The 17,750-nt window shown below is 38.7% G+C and overlaps 1 protein-coding gene across 1 annotated transcript in view; it reads right to left on the reverse strand.

Moving 5' to 3' along the window:
* PLPPR1 (phospholipid phosphatase related 1) overlaps positions 1-17,750 on the reverse strand; it is a 290,512-nt gene that overhangs the window by 30,507 nt on the left and 242,255 nt on the right. The window contains exon 5 of the mRNA XM_055120712.1: positions 13,151-13,283. Within this exon, the coding sequence (XP_054976687.1) occupies positions 13,151-13,283 (133 nt within the window). The remainder of the gene's footprint in view (positions 1-13,150; positions 13,284-17,750) is intronic.

A 17,750-nucleotide genomic window follows, 5' to 3' on the forward strand; every position in this document is an offset into this window, starting at 1 on the left:
CATGCTAGAGTGGTGCATGCTGGACCTCGTTGCTTATTGTGCTCTCTTTCTTGCTTTAACAGTAGTGGGTTGGGAGGGGTGGCCAGTCCACTAATGCTGAGCGGCTCTGGTAGAAAAGCCAGCTCAGCTGGGATCCAGCTTGGTGCTATTGTACATCACTCTGAGCTCATGTGTAAGCCCCTCAGAGCAGATCAAGAGTAATTCAAACCTCTGTTGAGAGACTCTACAGATCTTGCCTTACTTGAGTATGAAGAGAGAGAAACAAGTAATTATGTAGTACATGAGCAAAGAATAGTTTTATTGTAATATGGTACCAACACACCATTTCTTTTCTAAACCTCTGTCTTTGTAAGATCTATACAATTTTTTCTTTCTTTTTTTTTGGTTGTTGTTTTTTGCTTTTTGGGTCATACCCAGTGATGCTCAGGGGTTGCTCCTGGCTCTGTGCTCAGCAATTACTCCTGGTGGAGCTCGGGGAACCATATGGGATACTGGGAATTGAACCCGGGCCTGCCGCATGCCCTACCCACTGTGCTATTGCTCCAGCCCAGATCTATACAATTTTTGACAGATTCTCCTGACCCCACACCAGACTGTCTTCACCGGGGCACCACGGAGGGGAGTGGGTTGAGTTTCTCTCTCTGCCCCAAGCAGAATCTTGGCAGCTGTAAACCTCTAGAACCCAGCCACCGCCATGCTCAAGGCCACTCTCCACACACTCGGACAAGTTTCACCCATGAGAGAACCAACAGAGGAACCCAGGTATGTAGGACCTGTGGCTGAGGTCTCCAAGTCTGCTAGGATTGGGACTGGGCCTCCTCCATCCAGCTCCCCAGTTTTCCAGTAGCTTGGCTCACACCCACAAACTGTCTCCTGGTGCCATGTAATCTCATCAACAGCCAAGATCCAGAGACTATAAAAATAAAGCTCCAGGAAGAGAGCCACACAGAATCTATGGCCTCTCGACCCCTTATACTCTAGCCCTAAATGGCTTCAGAATGAAATGCAACAAGCTTCACACACTTCCCTTTTATTGTGGTGGGAGGATGATCACTGGTGGGGTGGGTGTTTGAATATTCCCTGTAATGAACTATTGTGAACTACTTTATGAAAATAAAATGTATAAAAATCTCAAGAGAAAATCTATACAATTTTTAATGGTTAAAAAATGTCCATCCCTCCCATCAGCTCCCCCTCTCACAGATGAGGGATCTGAGGCACGATTGTATCCTTAAGTTCACAAAACTTCTAAGTAGGAGAGCCTGGTTATAAACTGGTGTTCTTTTAAAAATCTACACTCAATTGCAACTTTCTAAACATTTTTAGGTACTTAAAAATATTTCTAGACCTATGACTATTAAAAATCACCTTTTTTATACTTGGTAGCAAACATTCTCACAAATACAAGTCCTTTCCAGGCTCCATCCAGGTACCAGAGAAGAGATGGATTTAGAGCACATTTCTCAGCCAGTGGCCATATGCCTCCTCCCCAATCCCATGGACCCCTAGAATCTTCCAAGGGAGCTACAGGTAAAAGTCACATACATGGGAGCCACAGCAATGAGAGTTGGGGGCTAGAAATTAGGAAGGAAACAAGGTTGGAAGGGGGTATGATCAGGATAAACTTGAAAAAGTTTTCACATTGATTTAGAGCATGTCCCTAATAAAATGAATTATTACATCTGTCACAACAAGACTTTCATGTTTCTTTTTTAGCCAACTATTTCCTAGGGAGAATATGACAGCATATTCATGATATTCATGATTGGTGTTAAATAAGACAATTTGCTCAGCACCTTGGTAATGACTAGCTTTTCCCCTAGTATAATACACTACTAGTGAAATTTATTTCCACACACCAAATGTTATGTTTCAAATAGAGTTTTCTGACAACTGAATAGATCAGTTAATTTTAGGGGTTCACAGCATGAAATTCTTGTGACCTCTTTCCTTTATAGAAGTTACAAAATACCAGAAGTAATATCAGTCTATTTGTTTTGAGGGCATAATTTTTATCCTGTAACATCAAGTAGATTTCACTTAACTGAAATAAAATTTATTTTAAAATTTATGGAAATATTTTTATAAATCACTTTGAATCTGTTAGTTTATGTCACAGAAGTATTATGCAAATCATAGAAGTTGTTATGAAAACATTTTGTAAATCATAATTCTAATGTGAAGTGAAAAGACTTTGTATTACTAAAATTAGTTTTAAAACAGAGGAGATGATAAACTAATTATAATTACCTCAAGCAAATATTCGATTATATATGTTAGTCATCCCTTTGTATTAATAAAGCAACTTTCACAGTGTGATGAACTGGTGGTCTGTAAAATAATACCCTACATTTGTTATTATCATATCTGCATATCATAATAAGTAAAGGGTGATAACTCAATAGAGATGATAATTAATGAAGTAGAACCCCCTGAAACGTTTACAAATGCAAAGACAAACACATGCTTCTTACTTTCAGAATGCCTAGCACTGCATTGTTGATGGTAAGAGTGTTTGCTTCAGGTCTCTGTCTCAGAACACTGTCTCTAGACTTTCTCAAAGTCTGACTCCTATCAGGACACACTCAGAATGATCTCTTTTATATGTGGGATAGAGGGAGACAGAGTAGGGGAATAACTAATGTCCAGAGGCAACAAAAACTGAGAAGGGTTTTAGTAGGAAGTTTTCCAACATGAGTATGGGGGAGGGTTAGTATTGAGGGTGGATATGGGGAGAGTGGCGGAGGAAAATGGTGCTTGCATGTTTTATGGATGAAGCTCTTCCATTAATGGTATTATAAACTACAGTACCTAAAATCAAATAAAATTTTAAGACAAATGAAAAAGAGTCATATTTCTCTCAACTCCTTCTAGCTTTTAAATATGCTTCTCAGTTTCTTCAGCAGTGTGTTCCAAATGCTGATTTGATGAGGACAAACATTCTAAAAGTATTTGCCAGGATATTGAAATGATAATTATATAATAAAATGCAGGGAAGATGTGGATGCATATTAATCTAGGAAGTAGATCCTAGTTAATCTAAGTGTGGAGGGAAAAGATTTTTATATTCTTCACCAATTAAAAATGTCTTTAAAAGGAATATCAAAGTCTCCTGTTTCTATATAGCAAAGGATTATCTTTTACAAAGTGTCAATAGTGCTGAAGTTGAGAAAATACTGTGCAATAACTAAGCTGAGTGAAGTGTCATAGTGTCATGACTCTTCAGTGATTCATCTACAAAATTCTAGAGAAGGCAATCTTCTTTCAGTCTAGTATTAAAATAGGAGGGCCCTCAGAAAAAGATCATAGGCTCTCAAATGAGTCAATACATTTCCTCTTGATAATTAAGAATAACCTACAGCTTCCTGAGCCGTAAGTCTGAGGTCTGTAATGTTTTGGTTCATTGAGGATGACTACCAAGAGGAACAGATGTGTAGTCTCACTGAGCCAAGCAATCAGAAGCAGCCTCGGTACAACTTCTAAAAATGTGACCAGAGGTTTTTCTTTGGCTCTGCCTTTTGGTTAATTAAGGCTTCCTCCCCATGGGGCCATTATTAGGAAGGACCAACTATCTCAACTTTCAAGGCTGGGGTTTTGTGATTTATGGGGTCCTAGAAACTCAGTTTTCAGTTTTCTCTGAGGTTCATCCTGGATTTCCCCTCCTGCCCTATATACTTGGATTTAAACTTTGGTACCTGTCACTGAATTCTAGAAACACCTCCATCTCCTTAAAGGGCCATAGCTTGTCTTGTGTCTGATTAAAGATCTAAAATTGGGTACTTGAAAGTTACTTCCAGACTACATTACTAGATGGCTCAAGTTCTTTCAGCCCTATAGGAGGCTCACCTCCATTGTACACCTGGTCTCCTGGAATGGTCCCTTCCCTGCTCTGAAGTCATTGCCAGTTCTAGAAATTCTCATTGTGTGACAAGTTAAAATTGACTTCATTAAAAATGGCATAGCTGGGGGCTGGAGCAATAGCATAGCAGGTAGGGCATTTGCCTTGCATACGGCCAACTCTGCTTCGCTTCCTAGCATCCCATATGGTCCCTCAAGCACTGCTAGGAGTAATTCCTGACTGTATGAGCCAGGAGTAACCCCTGTGCATTGCCGGGTGTGACCCAAAAAGAAAAAAAAAGGCATATCTGGTCCCACCAACCTCTTATTGCCTTCTCTATTTTTTCCATAGCACTTTTCTTTCAACAAACACCCTTCACTTATTTAACTTAATGTTGGGCTTCCCTCTGTAGAATATGAATTCAAGGAAGGCAAATCTCTTCGTTTGGTTTGCTAAAGTGTCTTTAACTCCTTAACCAGGATCAAGCATATAAATGCCAGACAAATTATTAGTTGCAAGTTGAACAAATATAACCAGTTTAACAATTTAAGGATAAATACTGAAGGCAAGTAGAAATGGGCTAATTGAATTAGAGTCTCTTTTCAAACAAAGTACATTTAATTGACTTTCAAAATCAAGAAGGATATTCTAGTTTTCAAAAAGGATGACATTAAGCTTGTCTCAGGGTATCAATTCATACAACCATAAAACACTATGACCTTTGAAACCGCATTTAAAATGTTCATGCTTCATTTAGATCACACTTAATTTATTGCAATTAATTAGTATAACATGGATTAACTGTTTGCTATGGCACTTTCTATTCTGTCCAGTACTACTTCTTCCTCAGATGACCTAAGAGGCATAAGACTTGCTTGGAATCTAATTAACTTTTTATTAGAAATAATAATGGAGCCACTATGTGATCCAAAATGAAAAAGTCCACAATAAGTAATTTCTGGATGACAGATCATTATGGTGCTAATAAACAGTCTAATCTTAGCACGTTTAAATCTATTTTCTTTATTTAAAAGAGTAGATGTTAAAGAGTAGTTATTCAGGAAAGGGAGATTGATTTTACTTTGTTATGGCAAACAGATCAAAATCTACATCGAATTCATTATTATTTCTAGTCATTGTTTTTAATGTTAAAGAAAATAATACTAATTATATTTCAAGAATATATATGTGAATTGACGGATTATGTAACTAAAGTCATCTTCAAGTCTTTAAAAAATGTGACTTATTTGGAGCCAGAAAGACAGTACAGGCATGATAATGCCTGCCTTGCTGTAGCTAATCCTGGTTCCTGCCTGTACCCTGGAGGTACAGGGGTAGCTCCATGTAGCCCCTAGCACTGCTGGGTATGGTCCACACTCCCACTCCCCCTAAAATACTTTTAAATGTGACTACCTTATTTTGTATTTGCTACTGGGGAAGAAATGCTGGATTTTACCTCAAAAACATATCTGTATGTATTATTATAAAATATATAATATATGAATATATATTATGTATATATAATCTGTATTATTAAACTTACTGCAATATCAAAAGAAATAACATAAGGTGGAAGACAAATTAAGAGGGGGAAAATATAAGGGAGAATAGTCAAAATACGTGTTAATTATTTGACTCCATTTATTCCGATAAAATGTTGGTCAAACTTGTTAATTCAGCCAATTTTTTCCCCCTTCTCACACCATATAGAAATACACTTGAAAGATTATGCAGTGGTTTAGAAATGATCAGAGGAGCTTGTTTAGTTGGAGGGTTTATATCTAAACCTGGTTGGCTGGTCATCCTTGTAAGGAGAATCTTGAGGGCAAGTTTATTGTTGAACTTGCACATTAGAGGAATTAAATCCTCTTTGTCAAGGTTTATACAAAAATCCTAATGATGGTTTAATTTGAATATTTTTCTTTAGGTTTATGTAATTCACACTTTTGGGCAGGGTATACATGGTGATTTTCAGGGGCTGCATTCAGGAATTACTCCTGGTGAGGTCTGGGGGTCCATTTGGGATGCCAGGAATCCAGTCTGGGTTGGCTGCGTGCAAGCAAGTGTCTATCCACTGTACTGTCTTTCAGTCCCCATACTCCTTCCATTTTTATACTTAAAATTTAATTGGAATCAATGGAGTGGAGTTAGGTTCATCCATTCAAGTCTTATCCATACAAATGAGAGAAGACAAAGAGCTAAGGCACCATTTAGAATGTGGTTTTCTGCATGAAAAACTATGTAAAAACAGCAATTCTGAAGAGCTTCTACTTCATCCATTTCTCTTTACAATGCTTGGGGGTTACTCCTGCCTTTTTACTCAGGAATCTCTCCTGGTGGTGCTTGTTGGACTGCGTGGGATGCAAAGAATGGAACCTGGGTCAGCTGCATGCAAGGCAAGCCCCTTACAAGCTGTACTATCTCTCTGGCCCCTATAATTTAAAAATTCTACATACTTGTTCTAAAAATTAGAAATAATATAATAGAGAGCCGTAGAGTTAGTACAAAGGTCAAGATGCTTGCCTCACATGTGGCTGTAGCTGCAACTCTGGTTCAAATGCTGGCACCCCACATGGTCCCCAAGTACTGCATAGGTGCTGAGCAGAGCCAGATATGGTTCCTCAGGTGTGGCCCTAAGGTATGCCCCCCACAACACCGCACCACAGAAAAGAAATAATACAATAAAAAGCAAAGTATGAAATTTATTCATTATTATCCTACTCAGAAGTGAAACAATGAGAACACTTTCTTTCAGTCTTCTCTATGGAACATATATATACCAAACATATGTAAATATAAATCATATATTTATTTATGGTATGTATAAATCAAATCCTTTAAGATGTTATGCAAATATGTCCTATGACTACTTCTTGATGTTTGCTTACTGTTCCTTTCCCCACCACTGTTTACTTAGGGGAACTAAAGTACCACCCAGAGCACGTAGTGGGCAGTTGCTGTCTGAGATCTTAGTTGCTGTGAGCATTGCTATTTTCATTCTTTTCCTTTTGTATTTCTACTGAGCCTTTATTGAGTTCCTATGTCTAAGCTATCCAGTAGTTTTTGCATTTGGTCCTCATTGCAGCTATTATTACTATTACTATGATTATGATTATTATTATAATTATGGGCTGGGGCGATAGCACAGCGGTAGGGTGTTTGCCTTGCACGTGGCTGACCCAGGTTCAATTCCTCTGCTCCTCTCGGAGAGCCCAGCAAGCTACCGAGAGTATCCCGCCCGCATGGCAGGGCCTGGCAAGCTCCTCTTGGCGTATTTGATGCCAAAAACAGTAACAACAAGTCTCACAATGGAGCCGTTACTGGTGCCTGCTTGAGCAAATTGATGAGAAATGGGATGACAGTGATACAGTGATGTTAACACATATAAGCACACCTAAATGAATTATTTTATTATAAAATAGAATAGTTGCATATAAATAAGATTTTACCTTTTTCATATATCATATTATTAATATTTTACCTTTCTAAAAATTCTTTAAAATGCAATTCTGGGGGTAGTCTTATTTAAAAATATTAAATTTATAGTATGATAGAATAATTTTAGCCCATGAAATTGATCTATATCTCTGATAGCTTCTTTATAACGGATTACTTTAAGAGTAATTTTGAGTTAAAACTGACATTATTATTATTATTTTATTATTATATCTTTTACTTTTTGGGTCACACTTGGCAATGTTAAGGGGTTACTCCTGGCTCTGCACTCAGAAATTGCTCCTGGCAGTGCTCTGGGGACGATATGGGATGCCGGGGATCTAACCCAAGTTGGCTGCTTGCAAGGCAAGCACCTTATCCACTGTACTATTGCTCTGGCCCAAAACTGACAATTATTTTTAAGGCAAATGAAATATACCACCAAATTACAGAACATGTTTATCAACGTAGTCTCATCAGAAATGTACTAGAGGTCCAAGTCTCTTCCTCATCCTTGACAGAATACTGCGTTCTTTTCTTAAAACTCACAACCCCTCCAATCCATTCATTAGCCATTTTGCAACATGAAGCATTTGTTGCAAAATACTACTTGTAATGGATTCTAAGATGATCATAAAATGTAATATAAAGGTCATAGCATTTCACTTAATTAGAATAGTTAGCTAAAACAGTTGTAATTTTCTACTGCCAGTTCCATAGTATTATTTTGGTGGTTGTTGGACTAGAAAAAGAGACTGTTAAGCTCATTGCAATAACATTTCTAACATATTTTGACTGCTACTTAGTTCACTTTATTTCAGAGGAAAAAAAAATCTCCATTAAAGGTTCTTTATTCAAGCAGCATGATATTTCTTGTGAAAAAATTTTAAATTGAATACTCTTGAAAAACCAAGTTACCCTCCTCAAAATAAAAAGGCTTTTCCTCCACCTTCTACTACTCTGACCTTCTCTTCCTTAATGAACTTTAATTTCCTAGGACAAGTGGAAGGCTGGTAATAAAGTTAATTAAGCAGGATGCAAGTGAATATTGAAGAATCAGCATTTATAAAAGTAGTTCAGACAGATTTGTGATTTAACAGAATTCATTCTTGCTTCTTTACTCATTTTAAAAATTTGTATTAAAAACCCTACTATGTGCCATGTGTTTGGGACTACATAGCTTATTCAAAATAAAAATTGTGCAGTCATTGCCTTCCAAGGGCTCACAAATAAAAGGACTAGCAGACAAGTAATTACAATGATATGATAACTGCCTAGAAAAGGCAGAAGGCTGAGTGAGGTCCTGGAAGATGAGGTAGCTCTCTGGATTTATAATGTGGTAACGCATAAAAAGCATTTTTAAGAACAAGCAGGATCTGGCCAGCTTTCCTCTTGTGGGGGAGGAGGAGTGTGGTCAAAAGAAACTTTTTGCTGGCTCTTCCCTCCCTCCCTGTCCCTCCCTCCCTCCCTGTCCCTCCCTCCCTCCCTCCCTCCCTCCATCCCTGCCCCTCCCTCCCTCCCTCCCTCCATCCCTGCCCCTCCCTCCCTCCCTCCCTCCCTCCCTCCCTCCCTCCCCCATCCTTCCTTCCTTCCTTCCTTCCTTCCTTCCTTCCTTCCTTCCTTCCTTCCTTCCTTCCTTCCTTCCTTCCTTCCTTCCTTCCTTCCTTCCTTCCTTCCTTCCTTTCTTCCTCCCTCCCTCCCCCATCCTTCCTTCCTTCCTTCCTTCCTTCCTTCCTTCCTTCCTTCCTTCCTTCCTTCCTTCCTTCCTTCCTTCCTTCCTTCCTTCCTTCCTTCCTTCCCTTTCTCTCCCTCTTTCTCTCCCTCCCTCCACCCCCTCCCTCCTTTCCTCTTCCTTTCCAAGTTAGCATGAGATACACAGTTACAAAGTTGTTCATGATTGGGTTTTGGTCATACAGTCTTCCAAAACCTGTCTCTTCACCAGTGTACATTTCCCATCAATCCCACCAATGTTCTCAGCTTCCCTCCTTCCACTTCCATTCCACCTATCTGCCTCTATGCAGGCACTCTTCTTTTTCTTCTTCTTCTTCCTCTCCTCCCTCACCACCCCCTCTCTCTCTCTTTTTGGGTACTGTGGTTTGCAATACAAAATTTGGCCAGCTTTAATTGTGGAAGTGAGGTACTGGGATATTTTGGACAGAAGCAGTAGCATATGAACAAGAGCAAATATAAAACATCACAGCCTAACACTGGAAATGCATTTAAAAATTTTAAGTAAACTACTTAATCAAATTTTTGCTCTCTGGGACTGGAGCGATAGTAAAGCAGACAGGACGTTTGCCTTGCACATGGCCGACCTGGTTTTGATCTCCGGCATTCCATATTGTCCCTTGAGCACCACCAGGAGTGACTCCTGAGTGCAGAGCCAGGAGTAACCCCTGAGAATTTTGGGTATGACCCAAAAGCACCCCCCAATTTTTTTTCTCTACAGTAACAGTAAGTCTCTCAATGAGAGATGTTACTGGTGCCTGCTCGAGCAAATTAATGAGCAACGGGATGACAGTGACAAAGTCTTCCATAAAATCGTCAGTTGGAGAGGGCAGGGCAAGCCAGAGTGATAGTAAAGCATATCATCATCATCATCCCATTGATCGTCAAATTTCTTGAGCGGTCTCAGTAATGTCTCCATTCATCCTAACCCTGAGATTTTAGAAGCCTCTCTTTACTTGTCCTTCCCAACAATGCCGCATTGGAGGCTCTTTCAGGGTCAGGGGAATGAGACCCAGCATTGTTACTGGTTTTGGCATATGAATACACCACGGGGGAGTTTGCGAGGCTCTCCCATGTGGGCAGGAAACTCTTGGTAGCTTGCCAGGTTCTCCCAGGGGGAGAAGCATATATAGGGCATATACCTTGCACTTGAATGACCCGAGTTTAATTCTTGGCACATATTGTCCTCTGAGCCCCACAAGGAATAATCCCTGGACATTAAGACAGGATTAAGCCCTGAACACCATGGGTATGACCCCAAAACAAACAAACAAAAAACAACAAAAACAAGTAAGTGAATGGTATTAATGTGGGGTTTAGGTGAAGCCAAGTTGGAAAGTAAGATAAAAAGGTGCCCTTTAAAGGAGCAAGGAAAAAATTTTTGTGTGTTTTGGGACCACACCCAGCAGTACTCAGTGTATATTCCTGTCTCTGCACTCAGACATCATCATTGCAGGCAGTCCTGCAGGACCATCTAGAGTGCCTGGAATTGAACCTGGTCGGCTGCATACAAGGTCAGTGCCCTACCACTGTACTATCTCTCCAGTCCAAAAGAGGCAAGAAATTTTAACAGTCTAAACTTGTGGCTAACAAACATTAGCATGGTTTAGAATTACCAGGGTGGCTCTTTACAAAACAGATTATGAGGCTTCATAATTCAGTAGATATGGAATGAGGCCTAGAATTTACATATCTAACAAGTTCCTGCATAGCTTAGGGTGGCCTCCAGGATTTTGATTCTAGCAATGGGGCACACATCTGGGGCTAAAAAAGCATGAAGTATATCTAGCAATCTTTCTTCCCTTTTTAATTTCTTGGACTTCCCTGTGGCTTACATGTTTTCTGCTGGCTGTCTCCCTAGTCTAGGATCTCTTCCCTATGATTAGTATCTTACGCTGTTCAACTTGAGCTCATCTTATTTGAATATCACTGGCTTATGCTCTCAGAATCCCGATTTTTGTTAGCTTAGATGATAGATCCAAAGGGACAGATGTGTCACTGATTACAAAGAGAAGATTTTGATGCTCTTTCTGGGTGAGAAATTGCTGCATTAATAATGGTCTTCCTGAGGCATGCCTTCACTCAATTCTGTGACTCAGGTGGGAATCTGGTGTACTACAATAGGCAATCAGCAGACCTCATTCCTGGACTGTGGGGCCTCTGACATACCTCAGTGAACAAAGCCTGTCCTGCTAATAGACATAGGCAAGTCTATATAAATGAGATGTCAGTTAAAATTCCCGTTTCTTTAGATTCTGTCCCAGCTTGGGTAGGTCACATATTGGTATAGATTATCTTTGATAAGGAAAAATGACTTACTTAAAGAAATAATTACACTTAATTATAATAGCATCCAGTTTTGAGTAATTGTTTTAATTACATGTGCAGTAAAAAGATCAAATAGTGGCCAGAAAACCTTTCCTCAACAAATATATATGTGAGCTTATTCATAAGCCTCTCAATGCTTCACCTTTCCCCTGTCTATTCCTACCTTCGCTAGTTACTTTACTTTATTTCTATCAGTCTTCATCCACACAATTAGAACTATAACCTACCTGCCAGGTGATTAAATTAACTAATGTATATAAAATGTCTGGTCCAGTAGCACTGCACTGTAGCATTGTCCTTCCATTGTTCATCTATTTGCTCAAACGGCACCAGTAACATCTCCATGGTGAGACTTGTTGTTACTGTTTTTGGCATATTGAATACACCATGGGGAGCTTGCCAGGCTCTGCCGTGCAGGTGGGATACTCTTGGTAGCTTGCCAGGCTCTCCAAGAGGGATGGAGGAATCAAACCTGGGTCAGCCACGTGCAAGGCAAACACCCTACCTGCTGTGTTATCGTTCCAGTCCCTGGTATATTATATAATAAATATTCCCTTTTGGACTCATTTCTCCTTCAGGTTTTGCTTTCTAGTCTTGTTTGCACTGAGCAAACTAGAAAGTAGTGATCTTATGTTAATCAAGGGTAGCTCCAATAAGCCCTCTGTATTCTTCCACTACAGGGCATTCTGCAGAGACCACATAGGAAGTGCTGCAGACTCTGAATGCTAAGGGATACTTCTTTAAATTAGATTTTCTTTATCTCCCACTCTATTTATTTCCTCATTCCCAATTCAATCATCATAGAGTTTATTGCATATTTGTAATGAGCTAACCATTTTTTGAGGAAATTCAACATTTTTTCTTTGGGTATAGTGGGGCAGGTTAAAGGACTAAGACAAACCAAAAGAGTTGAGAGCATGCTTCTTCTGATCCTTACTTCCCCCATTGTTGGACAGTTTTTAAATACTCTTATTATGTTTACATTTTGTGTGCTTACCAAGTTCCCATGAAGATCAACAGAATACTATAATAATTATTTATTGACTACTTACCACCTGGAAAATCTGTAAGATCTATATTCCTACCTATAGCCATTCATTCTCAGTCATTATCTGCATTATCTTAGTTTTTTTTTCTTTTTGGGTCACACCTGGCTATGCACAGGGGTTACTTCTGGCTCATGCACTCAGGAATTACTCCTAGCCGTGCTCAGGGGACTATATGGGATGCTGAGAATTGAACCCGGGTCAGCCGCATGCAAGGCAAATGCCCTACCTGCTGTGCTATCGCACCAGCCCCTATCTTAGATGTTTTAATGAAAGACCTAGAAGGAGGAGTTATACCTTAATCATTTCTTATCAAGAATACTAATAAAAGTATTTGCTTTTATTAAATTTGTAAATGTATTGTTTTCAAGAACCTAATGGATAAAGATTCCCACACTGATGAGTTCTAAGTATAACTAAACTACTGGTAGGGAAATCTCGATCTGAAAATTTGATTATTTTAAAATTTATTTTACTAAGGTGTCCTTCTGCATCCACCTTTGTCTGACTCAGCTAAATGGTGTATGATAATATCAAGTCAAAATTAAATATATGTGAGGAAATATTTGATATTTGATGACCTCACTTAGCGGATGAAAATCTGACTTGGCACCAGATTCAATTTACATCCCTTTCTGGAAAATTTCTGAAGCAACTTTTTGATTGACAGTTAATACTTTCATAGCTCAGTTTAGTTTTTACTAAATGTGTTAATTTATATATAGTAAGATATTCCTAAAATTCTGGGCTCAGTTCAGCAGGCTCCTGTACTTACCTATGAATCTTATGATTCTTCGAAGCAAAGGGTTCAGATAACAGCATTCTCCGGTCAGAATTGTTTTCTCCTGGGCAATCAGAGACTCTCTGGTTGATTTTATGAAATACATGGATATCTCACCAATAAAAATCTGGGAAAGGAATGTGTAAGAAATATTAAGTAAGAAATATCAAGTTATGTCAAGTCTAATGAAAAAGAACAGTGACTTAAACATTTTTTTAATAACTTACGATCCTTTAAAATATATATCGAAAGATGGAGAGTTAAATAGCTTGCATCAAACCTTCAGTGAATTATGGAAAGCAATAATCACTTAAGTTAGATTTCAGGCTATAAAATTATATTGTAAGATAGTATAAAATATTAGTTGAAGTAATACATTTTAATATAATTCATAAGGATTGGGCGAGGATGGAATTTTTTAACTCACATAAAAATTTGCAATATAAGGAATGACTAGGATAGCCAATGTGCCCAACAAAGCATTATATGTGCATACTACTATAAGTTATTACTTCATTATGTGGTTTACACTGCTATTATTTACATAATAAATCCTTCTTCTAACATGTTTAAATTGTATTTCTTCTACCATGAATTTGCTGACAGTCCCTTTATCATTGGCACCTTTCTCATTATCTTGTTCTAATACATATTACCATTTAAATCATAAAGCCCGTATATTGATTTTAAGATCCCTGATGATAGAGACTACATTTTATTTTTATCCATTATTCCTAGAGTGTCCAGTTCAGCACATTCCCACTTGAAATTATTAAGAGGCTTGGGTGAGATATTACCAACTCTGAAACTGCCATATTTGAGGACTGAGAGCCATCAATAAATTACAAAGCCTAAATTTAAATAATTATCATTATCTATAGAAAGCTAGGCATTTATTGTAGTCATTTATTCATTCTCACAAGATTCTTGTGCAGATATTATTATCATTGCTTTACAACTGAAAAATAAATTTCAGCAAGGCTAAATAATTCACCTTCCAGAGTATACAACTCTGTGAGAGAGGAGGCATTGAAATTGGTATACAGGAAAACTGGGTGCAAAAGTCCACACTTAATATTATATAGTATTTTTATTTTCCTAATTCCAAAAGGTCCCCAAAAGATTGTGATATAAAAAATGTTCTTCTGAACTATAGTTGTGCTTTTAGAAAAGTATCAATATTTTAATAATCCCCTTGCTTTATATTTTTCAGTTAATTATGAATTACTTGTTGAGATGAATAAAAATGACAGCATCTAAATGGGTACATAAGTGGGGCCTAGAAAGAGTACTGTGGGTCTATTACCCTGTCAATACATATTGCATTGCATAACTCAATAAATAAATAGCTACATGGGTAGGAGAAACTATACAATTTTAAGCTATACATTTTTTTTCATTTACTTAAAACATTTTTTTTAGTTGTACTGAGAATCAAAGTGGGGTCATCAACATGCAAGGCACACATCTTATTCCTTGAACTCTCTCTCCAACCCTGAACTATGGAATTTTAAAGCTAGAATTCTTTACAAACATCTGTCCTTCCTTTCATGAATGGAACCAAGGATCTCAGGCATGTGGCTGTAGTGCCTGGAACAGCTTCAAAATATGGCATGTAGTTCCATTTCCACTAAAATATTATATCCTGTATTTTTGTACCATACATTTATTTTTCTATGTTCTCAATGTTAAGCAGAAATTCAACAACTGTTTTTATTGAGTAACTACTATGTGAAAGTGTAGCAGTTAAGCAAAGAAATTCCGGGATCAGACTTTCCTGGTTTTAATGATGAGGTTTGTAACTTACTAGCTCGGATAACCTTTGAAAAATTATTTCACCCTCCTGTGCCTTATGTTCCTTGGGTATTTTATCTTTACTTTACAATGTCTACTTGATATGTAATAGGATTTATGTAATAAGATTCACACTATTTGATTTTACATATTAAGTGGACTTTTTTCTTCTCTCTTTTTTGGTGATGGAGGACACACTTGGCAGTGTTCAGGGCTTACACTCAGGAATCACACCTGGTCAGGCTCAAGACACTATATATGGTGCTGGGGATTAAACCCAAGGTTAGCCGTGTGCAGGATGGGAGCTTTACCTGCTATAATATCTCAACAGTCCTTTAAGTAGACATTAAAAAGATAGACAACATAGTGATGCTTTATATACTATGCTCATAAAGAGGTTAAGGTTGTTCTTGCTAAATTATTATCATGGACAGACACATCAGCACTGTCATCACCATATTATTACTATTATTATCACAAATTGCTTGGCTAATATACTGGAGGAGGAGTGGCAGGGGAGAGTGGATAGATTTCCAACATCTCTCTCCTCCAAAAGTACACAATCTACAAAAAAAAAAATGCCTGAAATGATCTTGAACATCAGAAAGATCATGTAATTTATGCATTACAAGAACAAAGTGCTAAAAAAGTCAAGTTTAACCAGTCATCTGTTTTTTGGGCACTCTGTTTTTTTCCAGATTTTGGCTATTGTAAACAGCACTGCAATGAACTACATGGAAAGTATCATGTTAAGTGAAATAAGTCAGAAAGAGGAACAGACATAGAAAGATTGCACTCATCTGTGGAATATAAAATAACATAGTGGGAGACAAACACCCAAGAGTTGTAGAGATAAGAATTAGGAGGTCTGCCCCACAGCTTGGAAATTGGCTTCACACGCTATGGGAAAAGGCAGCTGAGAAGGAGAAGGGAACACCAAGTACAGGATGTCGGGAGGACCCATTCGGGTTGGAAGATGCGAGCTGAAAGTAGACTATAGACCGAATATGATGGCCACTCAATACCTCTATTGCAAACTACAACACCAAAAAGGAGAGAGAACAAAGGGGAATGCCCTGCCAAGGAGGCAGGGTACGGTGGTGGGGGATTGGGTGGGGGAAGTGAGAGGGATACTGGGATTATTGGTGAAGGAGAATGGGCACTGGTGGAGGGATGGTAAACGATCACTGTATGAGTAAAATGCAAACACAAAAGTTCATAAGTTTGTAACTGTACATCACAGTGATTCTCTAATAAAAATTTTTTTTAAAAAGTCACGTTTCCTGCAAATTATCAAATGCTTCCTTTTCAGCAGGTCCGACTTTAGGGGGGAGAAACTCCAAATAATAATAGTGAGTTTTTTGTTTAAATATTGAATGTAATCAAAGTAAAGTGAAAGTAAAGTGAAATTTATCAGTTACACAGGCGAGGTGGAAGGCTGGGGTGATGGGGGTTGGGGGGAGGTATACCGTGATTCTTGGTGGTGGAATATGTGCACTGGTGAAGGGATGGGTGTTCGAGCATTGTATAACTGAGACTTAAACCTGAAAGCTTTGTAACTTTCCACATGGTGAGTCATAAAAGAATAAATTTTAAAAAAAGTCGTTTCCTGTATTGATTTCCCCACTTCCTGGGAAGGCCAGCCTTGCTCTAGTCATATTTTATCCCTGATGCCAAATACACCCCAGGACCCAGAGACTCTGCCACTTGCTATGAAGTAATTATATATCCTTTTAAATTGCAGAAAATCCTTAGACCTATACCATAATTTCTTTTTCTTTTTTTTCTGGGTCACACCCAGCAATGCACAGAGGTTACTCCTGGCTCATGCACTCAGGAATCACTGTTGGCTCTGATTTGGTGACCATATGGGATGCTGGGAATCGAACCCAGTTTGGTCTCGTGCAAGGCAAACGCCCTACCCGCTATACTATGGCTCCAGCCCCCTTTACCATAATTCTTATCCCATCATATGAAAAATGTCAATGTATCTCCAAAGACTGAGCTCCCCCAGTTAAGGTTCAACATATTATTTCACCCTACCCAACCCCCAGCCCAGAATCTAGTAAATAGTTATCTCTCATTTTAGAAACAAAATTTTACGGCTGGAGGGATAGTTAAGGTGCTGGCCTTGAGTGTGGCTGACTCAGGTTCCGTACCAAGCACCACATTTGGTCCATTGAAAATGGCCAGGAGTGATTCCTGAGCATAAAGCCTGTAGGTATTGCAACAAAACCCCAACAAAGCAAGATAAATTTTATTGAGGAAGGAAGACAGAGTGAATATTTCATGTGGTCTGTCTCACGGAAATCCTAGCCCTTAACCTCCCCGTAGATGAAGTCTTAGGGAGTTTTCTAGCCTTTGGCCCACTTCCTCTGGGGACATCCCAATCTGGTTGGTGTGCTCTTGAAATGGTAGAGTGCTAGTTTCAACTGACTTACGTGAGAAAATGGGAAAGGCAGATAAGGTAATTGTATAGGCCTAAGCTAATTATTTTGACAATGCAGTCTTTAAAACTTAGTTAAATTCAACATAACAATACATTTTTTCCATAACACTAAAAAGTCAAAATTCTCTGGGGTTGAAGGACAGTATCTATCCTCAGCCAGACAAAGAATGGACAGATAGATTGGAAAACACGATCCTTTGGAGTCAAAAGTAGAGAGAAATCCACCAGGAAAGGACAGTGAGACCCTGGACAGAGGCCAGACTCACACAGATTGTAGGTGGCAGAGGGCTCAGAATTTGCCCAGAGGGAGATCAGCAAATTAGCATTGGATGGAAGCCAGCGGAAATAGAA

The sequence above is a fragment of the Sorex araneus genome, chromosome 1 (genome assembly GCF_027595985.1).
Source record: "Sorex araneus isolate mSorAra2 chromosome 1, mSorAra2.pri, whole genome shotgun sequence".
In the NCBI taxonomy this organism is placed as follows: Eukaryota; Metazoa; Chordata; class Mammalia; order Eulipotyphla; family Soricidae; genus Sorex; species Sorex araneus.